At 45.2% G+C, this 12,462-nt stretch overlaps 1 protein-coding gene across 2 annotated transcripts in view; it reads left to right on the forward strand.

Moving 5' to 3' along the window:
- Positions 1 to 12,462, forward strand: part of LOC110488546 (AF4/FMR2 family member 2) — a 175,226-nt gene that overhangs the window by 37,831 nt on the left and 124,933 nt on the right. The window contains exons 2-4 of one of the 2 annotated variants that reach the window (XM_021560781.2): positions 98 to 218; positions 8,791 to 8,841; positions 9,334 to 10,236. In XM_021560781.2, coding sequence (XP_021416456.2) covers positions 98 to 218; positions 8,791 to 8,841; positions 9,334 to 10,236 — 1,075 coding nt within the window. The remainder of the gene's footprint in view (positions 1 to 97; positions 219 to 8,790; positions 8,842 to 9,333; positions 10,237 to 12,462) is intronic. The other variant, XM_021560782.2, reaches the window with a different exon arrangement.

The raw sequence follows: 12,462 nt of genomic DNA on the forward strand, positions 1-12,462 counted from the left end.
GGGATTTCAATGTTTCTCTGTGGCATGCCAGCTGTGATTTCTCTGATTCTACTCTGATGGTCTGGCCTCGTCTTCTTCTACTTGTCTCCCCATGCAGTCACTACGAGCAGGACCGCAGTGCGCTCAAGAAGAGGGAGTGGGAGCGGCGGACACAGGAGGTGCAACAGGACGAAGATCTCTTCTCCTCCGGGTTTAATCTATTCGGGGAGCCGTACAAGGTAAGGGCCTGGGAAGGAAGGAGGAAGGGGTGGGGAGGAGGGTTGTCAGCATTCAGCATCCATCCCTTTTTCTAGGACATTACCTGGCAACAGGCATGATGGAAGTCGCTAAATAAAATAAGAGTATTCGTCCAACTTAAACATGTATAGATGTATAAAGAACACATTAACCCCCAGTAACTGAGCAGTCTTGTCAGTCTTTCTCCAGTCTACTCTGGCTCCTCCAGTCTTTGGGTTCCATCAGTGTCTGCCAGTCTCCAAAAGCACATTATCCACTGCCTGCCAGATCTGTGTGTGTTCTCTCATGCTCTGTGTGTTACTGGATGAATGAGACACCACAGATGGTCAAAACAGTATTTCTATAGTTGGCCAAAAGCAGCTTCTTCTATGCCTTCCCTCATGTCCTGTTACTTTATGTTATATTAATTGAAGGGATTGGAGACAACCGACTGCATCCAAGCAGATTACTATCCATGCGGGGACTGTAGGAATAGACAGCTAATGTGGAAAGGATAAGATATTACAAATGTAGAATTGTTTAAAATGATCTGCTTCGCTATATTTCGTGAAATGCTTTGCTGTTCATGCTGTAATGATGTTATGTTTTGCTGTGGCGTGTATTTTCCATTGTGCACTGAACACATCCCTTAGGCCCCCCATATTGTCCATTTGAATGATGTGCAGTAGAGTAATGACACATGTGAACGATGATCACACCTCTCATGTGTACGTCATGGAGGTGACATGCAGTCTCAGTCCTTCATGTTTCCCCTTCTCTCCTGTATGATATGTATCCATTGGCTGACTGGCTGCAGACAGGTGACAAGACCGATACTTGAGGAGAGAGAGAGAGTGTGTGTGTGTGTGTGTGTGTGTGTGTGTGTGTGTGTGTGTGTGTGTGTGTGTGTGAGTAGCTAAGCAGTGTCAATAGAGAGGGATTCTCCTGTGTATGGGTTGTGAGCAGGATCAATGGAAGCCTAAGGTATGAGGGCAGTCAGGACATTGTTCCATAGCCAAGCTTGGGATCTCTTAGCTAACTAACTGGACAGATTGGGGACTCAGTCAAGAGGACTGTCATGTTTTTACTTGGGCCAAGGTGTCCCTTTTTAAAGAACCCTATCTTCTTTCTCAATCACTCATTGCTTTCTCTTCTCCCTCTCTGTGTATCAATCCACCTAGGTTCTTTCCCCTTTTACTGTATTTGTGTTTTCTGTCATGGCCATTCTGACAGACATGGAAAACGGTTATCGCTGTAATCAAAGAATACTGATTGTGAAAACTGCCATTGTAACTGTGATAAAATGATCGCTATTTGTTATCACAAATCGTGTTAAGTCCCATTTAATTGAGATATGTGCACTACAAATGACATGTGCCACAAATATTCTCACAAGGCCATCTAGTGTATTTCCCAACATGTTGTGTTGCTGCATTATTTCCTCCTCTGTACCAGCCTGATTGGGTAATTAAAAGTGATCAAGACTGATCTGAATAAGTCCTCGTTATCCGCACCTGGTATAATTCATCACTGCAAAGGAAACGTTCCTTCAAGATCATACACACTATTTATACTTTCATACAGTAAATAGCTTTCTAACACTACAGATTATCTGTAAACGGCACGTTTAGAGAGAGTGTGGCTTTCAAGGAAAGAGGGCGTGGGACCTGTCCATCACATCAACATGGAGGTGGACGTATTTGTGGAAATAAACAAGTAGTGACTGTGTCCCCTTTGAAGGCTAATTGCCCATGTCACATGACATGGTGCAGTCTCCCCTCAATGCGGCTTCGCTTCAATAGTGGATCAACGGCACCGCACATAAATACACACGCACATACACAGGGGAGCACGCACGTGCGCACACAGACGAAACCGTTCATCTTCATCTGATCGCCCACTGCTCCTCTTAGCCTGGGAAATTAGGTTCCAGAACACATGAGTGTTCTCTTAAACACACGCAACCTCTCTGCGAACTGGGTCACACTTAATGACAGAAAAACAGGCACACAGAGCTATCTACTCCCTTTTATTTTAATTTATACTAAAACAGGATGTCTCTACCCCTTATATAGGACTGTGTGAAATTTAATTCTGGATGCTAGTATGTGAGTATGTATGTGTCTTTGTGGAAATGGGGTGTGTTTTTGTGGGTAGGAGGATGTGTGTGTGTGTTTGTCTGCTCGTGCTCATGTTGGTGTGTTTGTGTGTGTGTGAAGGAATGCGCTGGCCCAGCATTCTTCCAGTGACTAAGCAGACAGACAGCAGGGGTAATGGGGAAAGGAACTCTCAGTCTAGGTGGGTGGACAAAGAGCAATTTTTTAGCCTTTCAGTAAATATGCCAATGGCTTGTTTGGAATTTGACCTTTGACAACATTTTACAGACGCCGTTGTGACTGTATCATGAGAGAACATCCTCATTCACTTTGGTTTAGATTATCAACAGCTAGAGTACAGTGAGGTCACATTTTAACTTATGTATTGTCAATCATGTAACTGCACTTTCCGAAATATAGATGGCTTTCACCAAGCTATACTGTCGTTAGAGGATTACAGCCTGAGACAGATCTGTTCTCCAGACCCCCACAGTGTCAGCTAATAGTCATTGATGTCATCACATCTGCAGGAAAATGGACTCTCCACTCCAGGCTTTAGTATTTGGGCATGTAAGCTGGGGGGACTTAAGGGCCGGTAAAGATGATGTGTGTTTAGAAACCAATGTGTCCTGTTAGTGCTTGACTGGTTCAGCGATACTTTCTCCTTAGCCCCCTCTCTCTTCCCCTCTCTCTTCCAGCCTAGTGCTCGGTAGAGAGTAATAGCAGTACTTTCCTCTCCTCTGTGAAACACTGTTTGTAGTTCTCCCACATCTCAGGCCGCTATTAGTTAATCCCCCCTTTAATCCTGTTTAATGGAACTATGCTGTTAGCAGCTATTTGGGACTGATTTACTGCTTTCCCAGCTCCACTGGCACCTAGAGAGACGCCCCACAGCCGAGGAGAGCTGGCTGTGCCCTCAGAGGTCCCCTGCTCCCCCTGGCAGCCCCTGGTCCCCCCCTGGCATTGGTGCCATCAGCAGGATGTGTACTTTGTGTACTCCCGGGACCCCTCTCTACCTCCTCCTGGACAGGTCTCTGTGAACGCACAGCCAAGCTGTTTTTAAAAGCCTGTAAAGCCCCGTGAAGGTCAGGCCTTTGGACTTCAGCCAACGCTGCTGCACCACTCTGTCACAAAGAGACCTACCTTTTCCCTCTCAAGGCAAATATTCCCAAATAAACCTCCCTAACCCCCTCCCTCCTTCTTCCTTCTTCTCCCTCCCTCCATCCTCCACCAACTGCTGAGTCAAGAGGAGCAGCAGAGTAAACGAGGATATAGCCGCCAAGTTATTCAGCCATTTTCTCCGTTTTCTGCAAACGTATTTTGTGTTCCTCCTCAGTCGTCAGCTCCGGTACTGGATGTTTTATTCATGGACACCAGCATTACTGTTGAGGAGCAGACTCTTAGAGATGGAGAAGGAGATCAATTCATTTATTCAATGCTAACTTTTGCTCTCCATGGGTGTAAGAGATGCAATATAAAATAGTTATATTTTTTAGAATGTAATTGTATATTCCCCCGACCGTCATCACTGTCAGATTTGATCAACGGGTTTTAAAAAGTAGGATGTTGCGACATGTTAAATTATTAGTCCATTACGTTTCCCAGTTTATATCTGAATTGTATTGTGGTTTGTTGCTGATTCTGTTAGGAGGCTACCTTACATCTGCTAGCTCCTGGATCCCCTGCTGTCGTTAGTGCTCTATTGATTTCAGATGATTTGTGCTAGGTGTTTACTCATGTGGACCCATATTGATGCTCTTTATTGGGAAGCACTAATGGATATTATGCAAACTGCTGAGGCTTTCTACTCCTGCACCAGTGAGGAAGGAAGGCTTTTACAGATGGGCTTACAAAGGAGAGAGACAATTCAACAGATAAGGATTTGCTGGATGAGTCTTTGCTCTGGGTCTTTAACTCATTTTTCTTTTTTAAGATTTTAGATTTAAGTTTTCAGATTTTTCTTAATTTCCCAAATTGAAGGCAAATAACTGTTAACAGATGGCCCATTGTAAACACTGCCAATCCCATGACAAGCAGTGTGAGAGAACAGTGCACATAACATCACTGTAGGATCAGCCTACAGCCCATCATAGTATTGTATTGTAGCACCAGTGCAGATTCCTTTATCCTAGTAGGAGCCTATAGGCTTTAGGCTGGAGACAATAATGTACTGGCACACAACTCCAGGTAAATAAACTTTGGACGCAAATACTAGTGCTGGGATGACATGAGATGGATGTATTTCTTTGTAAGGTCTCAAGGACCCTATATAATATCCCTGTAACGTATCCCTTGTAGCCTGTGCATTTCTCAACATCCGCACTTACAGACAATATTTGAAATGTGTCAATGTCTTCTCCACACAGAATCTCATTCACTCACATCCTTGAAAATCCACAGGAGTCCTCTTTACTATGCTGTGATATGACAACAACAAAAAGCAAACTTTGTATGGATAAAACCTACTTTCCCCTTCATACAGTACTGTATGAATCAGCTCATAGTCAAATTAGGTTTTAATTTTGCTCTCTGTTTCTCAGTTAAATCATAAAAGGCTAGCGTTAAGGCATGATCCCAGTGAGGTGCTTTACGATTGCTTGGCAGAGCTGTGATGGCAGAGCTGTGGTGGGGTGGCAGAACTGTGGTGGCAGGCAGGGTGTGAACTGTGGGATCTGATGCTGATTTAGAGAGCAAACGAAGCCTCCCATTGCGAGCCTGTTGGCCTGCACAGAGTGGTATTGCCCTAGTGCCCAGACCCGGCACATCACTACTGCTGCCTGCCACCATGCAAAGTCTGTCTCTTTAGTATTCTCCTATTCAAAGACTTTTTCAGATCCTCACTGCAAACACACACACACACACACACACACACACACACACACACACACACACACACACACACACACACACACACACACACACACACACACACACACACACACACACACACACACACACACACACACACACACACAAACACTTCAACAGAGCTGCTTCCTGGGGAGAAATGTCCATTGACAAGAGGCCAGCTGCTTTCCTCTTGATGAGTGCCTTTCTCTTTTTAAGACCTTTCCCATTTGAGTTGAGAAACACGGCAGGCAAAGGTTCATCAGTCTCCACCCGTTGAAGAAATGCCATATGCTCTGATTTAAGAGATGAAGTATGAGACATGTCACTGGAAGCCTTTAACGTAATGGGGATCAGCTCAGCAGAAGTCTTGTCAGCTGATGGCATGAGTTCATGTAGGCAGTGGAGTATTGTAGCCTTTGTTCCATGATGATGTTCCATTCACAAACTGGACTTTGACTTGGCCATTCTAACACCTGGATATGTTTATTTTTGAACCATTCCATTGTAGATTTTGCTTTATGTTTTGGATCATTGTCTTGTTGGAAGACAAATCTCCGTCCCAGTCTCAGGTCTTTTGCAGACTCCATCAGGTTTTCTTCCAGAATGGTCCTGTATTTGGCTCCATCCATCTTCCCATCAATTTTAACCATCTTCCCTGTCCCTGCTGAAGAAAAGCAAGCCCAAACCATGATGCTGCCACCACGTTTGACAGTGGGGATGGTGTGTTCAGCTGTGTTGCTTTTACGCCTAACATAACGTTTTGCATTGTTGCCAAAAAGTTCAATTTTGGTTTCATCTGACCAGAGCATGTTTGGTGTGTCTCCCAGGTGGCTTGTGGCAAACTTTAAACAACACTTTTTATGGATATCTTTAAGAAATGTCTTTCTTCTTGCCACTCTTCCATAAAGGCCAGATTTGTGCAATATACGACTGATTGTTGTCCTATGGACAGAGTCTCCCACCTCAGCTGTAGATCTCTGCAGTTCATCCAGAGTGATCATGGGCCTCTTGGCTGCATCTCTGATCAGTCTTCTCCTTGTATGAGCTGAACGTTTAGAGGGACGGCTAGGTCTTGGTAGATTTGCAGTGGTCTGATACTCCTTCCATTTCAATATTATCGCTTGCACAGTGCTCCTTGGGATGTTTAAAGCTTGGGAAATCTTTTTGCATCCAAATCTGGCTTTAAACTTCTTCACAACAGTATCTCTGACCTGCCTGGTGTGTTCCTTGTTCTTCATGATGCTCTCTGCGCTTTTAACGGACCTCTGAGACTATCACAGTGCAGGTGCATTTATACGGAGACTTGATTACACACAGGTGGATTGTATTTATCATCATTAGTCATTTAGGTCAACATTGGATCATTCAGAGATCCTCACTGAACTTCTGGAGAGAGTTTGCTGCACTGAAAGTAAAGGGGCTGAATAATTTTGCACGCCCAATTTTTCAGTTTTTGATTTGTTAAAAAAGTTTGAAATATCCAATAAATGTCGTTCCACTTCATGATTGTGTCCCACTTGTTGTTGATTCTTCACAAAAAAATACAGTTTTATATCTTTATGTTTGAAGCCTGAAATGTGGCAAAAGGTCGCAAAGTTCAAGGGGGCCGAATACTTTCGCAAGGCACTGTACTTCTCTGTTCTAGTGAAGCTACTCCAGTCCTCAGCTGTAGTTAGCCTGCAGTCCGACTGCAGTCAGTGCACTGAAGGACAGCCCTGCTCCAACTCAAGCTCCAGGTCTACTCCAGCAGCCCAGTGCTTCCTTCTCTACACAAGAGCCCTTTGTGCACTGTCGTCCACATTGCTTTCCCCTCACTGAGAATGACAGCATCTGGGAGGTCCACAAGTGCCCCTTCAACATCACACTCACTAAAAATATTGAGCCCTCACAGCATGTCTTAAATAACCTGTGTGTGCTTAGGCTCCTCTTCGGATGATACACAGACTGTGGAAAACAGACTGCTGCTTTGGGCTGGTTGCTGGATTTTCAAACACAGGTTGCTGTTACTGTTAGGGGCACATGTCAGGGCTGTTTGAGTCTTTTCCCTCTCTTGCTTCTGAAGTTATGACTGGCCTGATACAGGGGCCACTCCTTAGTGTGTATCACACACACGCACTCAAACCATACACTCCAACCCAAGCAGTCCAATCTGCCACCTCGGGTCTCTGGGCCCTCCCACCCCTTCGGGAGGGCAGCTCCCGCTCAGTCCAGTCCAAGCTCTTCTCTGTCCTAGCACCCCAATGGTGGAAAGAAGGACACATTTGTTTAGCTCTGACTATGTTATTGAGGAACATGTACTTCTTATGGCTGTGATATGTGGTTGTCCCACCTAGCGATCTTAAGATGAATGCACTAACTGCAAGTCGCTCTGGATAACAGCGTCGGCTAAATGACTCAAATGTAAATGTATCACTGCTCATTGGAGACATACTGTTCTTTTGGACACATCCGGGACTTTAAAAGATCCTTTGAAAGCTATCCTGTTTCCTAGTTGGATACTATCTCCCCCTCTTTCTCTATACCCCTGTCCTAATAAACTGCCCCTTTTTCTGTCCCTAATATCAACCTCCCCCATCACTGCTCAGCAACAACTACATGGAGAGTAACTCGGGCATAGTTATCCATTTGGGTGAGCTTAATTGTAATACATTTTGGAACAACAAGTGCATGGCCATTAGAGTTTTATGGGGGACATTATAGTGATGCTGTGCAAGGTCAGGGGTGGTCAGGGGTGAGTCTTGGCAGAGAGCAGTTTAGCCCTAGCTGGCATCTTCTCTTTTTATAGAGGTCAGAGGTTAAACACCTAGCAGATAATTCCCCTTCCCAGCAGCATAATGGCTCTTCATGCTCCACACCCTCCCTTCCCCTTAACCATCAACCATCATTTGATTATTGTGCAAATACACAGACTTATCCTTCGTGAGTCTGACAGAGTGTTGCGCTATCATCACCACCACAGTCCTCTGTGATACCAAAGGGATACACGCTGCTACACTGTACATATTTATCATTTTTTCCTTTGTTGCCTTTGAATAGCCTAATTATATCCCTATACAGGAAACAGCTTTGCATGGCTCTGCAATTGTATTGTGCGACTGAAATGAATCTTCATTTGCAGTTCTTTTCGAATAGATGTTATAATCTCTGTTTATGTAGTGTGTATCTTAGCATAATGCATCTGCAATTGTTGTACGTTCTTACTAGGCCTCTCACACGTAAAAGACCAGTAAACACAGGCTTGGGCTGAGTTTAACAGTAATGTGTTGCACATTAAGTAGAATGTTGCCTGTTATGAAAGTAATGAGTTTTGGGGGGTGGTTCTGCATGCCTTTTTGTCTGAAAAGCCCAGTATAAAAGAATTATATGCTGAACTAGCCAAAAGAAAACAATTATTAGAAACAAGGGCCTTTTGTTGCAAAATTATTTGTTTGGAGGTTTTCCTACAGATTAAAGTGTACCCCTGAGAGAAAGGATATTAGAAGACAGGAGTGTGTCAACATTGCCACATATCGCTATTGACTAAGAATACAGTTGAACAGATTATAAGATTATCAAGGTCATCCTATTGGTCTACTATATTCCCCCCAGTGTGACTAGATTATAAACTACTGTCTTTTTATACTGACAGACAGAAGCAACCAGTCTATCCACTTTGGGGGGGACCAACAACCTAAACAAGGTATCTATTATCTATAGATCCACACTAACAATGCTTGTTTTAATCACTTGTTTAATACACGCTAATACACCAACTGTGCCATCTTAAAGATGGATTTATTAAAGTGCTTTGGATAGAACTATAGTTTCATACAGTTTGTAAGGTGCATATTAGACTCTGTAATGATAGCTGTTTTTAGCTTAGAAAAGGGGCTACTTTTTCATTTTCAGAGTTGCTTGATGTACAGCCTAATGGTCTTGCTCACTGAGGCATGATTGCACCCTTCTCTATGCGCGCACACACACATCAACCTCTCTCTCTCACACACACTGCCTGCAGTGTTCCTGGCTGTCTGTAATTAGGTGTAACTCTGATGACCTGCTGCTCTCTGTCTGTTGTCAGAGTAGTGGGGGAATGATGATAACATGGTGGAGGGGGCTGGGGGGTATATAGTAGGAGCTGAATATCTATACATTATACATCTCACCGTCTCTCCTCTCTCTGTCTCTGCAGACCAACAAAGGTGATGCCCTGGCCAACCGGGTACAGAACACTCTGGGGAACTACGATGAGATGAAGGAGCTCCTGACCAGCCACTCCAACCAGAGCCACTTGGTGGGGATCCCCAAGAACTCTGTTCCCCAGACCCCTGGCCCCAGCTTCTTCACCGAGGGGGCCCAGAGGACAAGCAACAGGACGGGCACGGGGCACAATACCACCTCCATGCCCCCTCCACCCTCCTCTTCATCCCTGACCAGCTCCACCCGGCTGAGCGGCCATCAGAGCTCCAAGAAGTCGCGCTCCTCCGACTGGTTGCAGGGAGCCCACTGCTCCAGCAGCACCAGCACCCAAGAGGTGGGGGGGCAGGTAGTGGGGGTACCAACCAGCAGCAGGGGGAAACACTTGTCTACCCATGAGCAGCAGCAGCAGCAACCCCAGAGACACGAGGAGTTGTTCAGCTCACAGGGCGACGTCGTGGGCCACAAGGGAGACTCCAGCAGCAGCCCCAACTCCTCCACCTCCAGGAGGCATGGCGCTGGGCAGCAGCAGGCCCCTTCGGCGGCTGAGCATGGCGGATACAAGGACAGCAACAATCATGTTAAGTCTCCCTTGGAGCAGGAGCCGGGCTCCCACGGGTCCAGTTCCCCCGTGGCCTCCACCTCCCTGCTGCCCAGCGGCCTTTCCACGCCAACCTTCCCCCAGGGCCTGCACGTCAAGCCCAGCGCCGTGCAGCAGCAGAAGCCCACGGCCTACGTTCGGCCCATGGACGGCCAGGACCAGGTGCCCCTGGATTCCCCGGAGCTCAAACCTCCTCTGGAAGTGGGGGACATGGGCTACAGCAACCTAGCCTTTGGCAGCACCACCACCAGCTCCAAGAGCAAGCTGCCTAAGCTGACCCTGACACAGACTGGGGAGGTAGGTACCTGCATGATTCACTTGACTCTACAGTACACACACACACGGCTTGTTGATAGATAGTAAATGCTTGGGAACAGGTCACTTGTGCTGTGTTAGATCGTCTGGCAGTAGGAAGGGGAAAGCAGTTCAGCCAGATAAGTTTGGCCTGTGCCTTTCCCCCTGCCTGATCTGTTTTTCATTGAGTCCTGGCAAAGACTGAGCCTGACATAATGGAGAGCTCTTATTAATAATCAGCCGTTCAGTTCTCCTCCTCCTGGCGACTCCTGGTCCTCAACCCAGCCAGCTGAGGGGCCACAGGGTTAAGGGGCCTTCCTTACATCCACTCCACACACACACACACACACACACACACCCTACAATCCCACACTATGAAATTCATCTCGGGTGGAAACTCACTCATGATTAATAGCCATTTTAACTCACATGGGCCCGCTTTACTTATTCATGTAACTAGTTCTGACATATGATTTGTTTTGGCCTCACTGATGGATTGTATTACAGTTAGAGTTTTAGCATTTACCCTGTGGTCTTATGGGTCTATATATAATATATCCTAAATATGTAATACTGTATAAACCTTTGTTTTAGCCTCCAGATTTTTGGCTTGTTCCTCCCATAATATTGTATGTAATTGGCTTGTCATGTATACATGATGATGATGAATGCGTTATTATTTCTGAACAGTTTACAACACTGCAAATTAATACTCATCAGTTATTACTGATAGTTGAGAGGAAGTCTTGTTTAATGAGCATAAACAATGCATTTATCCCTCCTTGTAGCCTCTTAGCTTGACACAGTCAGACAATCTTAGTCTGGAGTCATTTGTGATCTGAAGGCCTGTCATGTCAGTTCATTTGTGTGTCAGCAACACAAGCAGGGCTGAGAGTCTATTGTTGTGACGACTTTAGCCCCGACTGTTTATCTTGTTCTAATGTTGGGAGGCAAGGGATGTTCATTTTAATGCCGGGAGCATTTGTCTCAGCTCTCAGCCAGTGGCGTGCTGGAGAATATTTTTGAACCAGACAAAATGGGCCTGCTGCTTTTTGAACACTTTGCAGGTTAACACAACATCCGTCCTAATGTATTCTCACCTGAGGTCACGCACTCATTATTTTAGAAAACGTTGTCCACCTGATTGGAATCCGCTCCGTTTAATCTTGAACATAATTAGCCAAGGCGTACTGTCTCTCTCTTCTCTCCTTATCTCCCCCTCCTCACCAGTTAGGACAGTGCATGAGGAGAAAATAGCTACATGGGAGGTATCCAGTTTTAAATATCCAAACACGATGATGCCCATACCATTATAAGACCAGACAGAGAAAAAATTAGAATTGGTGCAGATTTTTTTATTTTTATACATTGGGGCATCTAGGCTACGTTTACAAAGGCAGCCCAATATTTCCACGAACTGGTCTTTTTGCCAATCAGATCACATTTTATGACAATAATTGGGCAAAATATCAGAATTGGCCTGCCTTTGTAAATGCAGTCCTGGAGGTATATCATAGATCAGGATTCCTCAAAGGAGTTGACTGAGAATTTCATCATGGCTAAGACTAAGACGGAAAGAACTAAGAGAGGCCCCACTCATTCTACTTACCAGTGATAAGGATTCATTTCCCTCAACCATTGAATTAAGTCAAATTCACATTTTTCAAAGTATTTGAAGACTGATGTGAGGTGACCAAGTGATGACTGAAGCAACTACATATACGGTTCTTTGAGAATTGGGACTTTGCTCCTGTACCCACTCTTTACCAATCAATCCCCTGCAGCCTCTGTCTTCACTCCTTTCCCCACCGTTTCTCAGTGGCCAGCCTCGCTAATTGAGCCACTATAGAGATTCTGCCATGTGGGAGGTCAGGCCACAGTCTCCAACAAAGAAATGCATTTGTAGTATTCTTCCTGTTATTGGAGGAAGCTAGGAGCGCATGAAATACAGCATCTCCTGTGAGACTCACTCATCTACACACCATGTATAGTGAACACATAAATAAGTAGATAAGCAACAATAAACAAGACTGACGTATGATTGAACAGGTTGACACACAGGCACCCAACCATGGAGCGTCAACCAGCTGTTCCCTTTCTTTAATAGTGTAGTCGAAGGCTATTCCCCACTACAAATTGCGCTATCTCGAATCTTGGAAGCATATGGCGCAGTTACACCGTACAGTTAAGCATGTGGCAAGGCTGAAAACCTGGGGGATTTGGAGAGCT

Source organism: Oncorhynchus mykiss, chromosome 14 (genome assembly GCF_013265735.2).
Source record: "Oncorhynchus mykiss isolate Arlee chromosome 14, USDA_OmykA_1.1, whole genome shotgun sequence".
Taxonomy (NCBI): domain Eukaryota; kingdom Metazoa; phylum Chordata; class Actinopteri; order Salmoniformes; family Salmonidae; genus Oncorhynchus; species Oncorhynchus mykiss.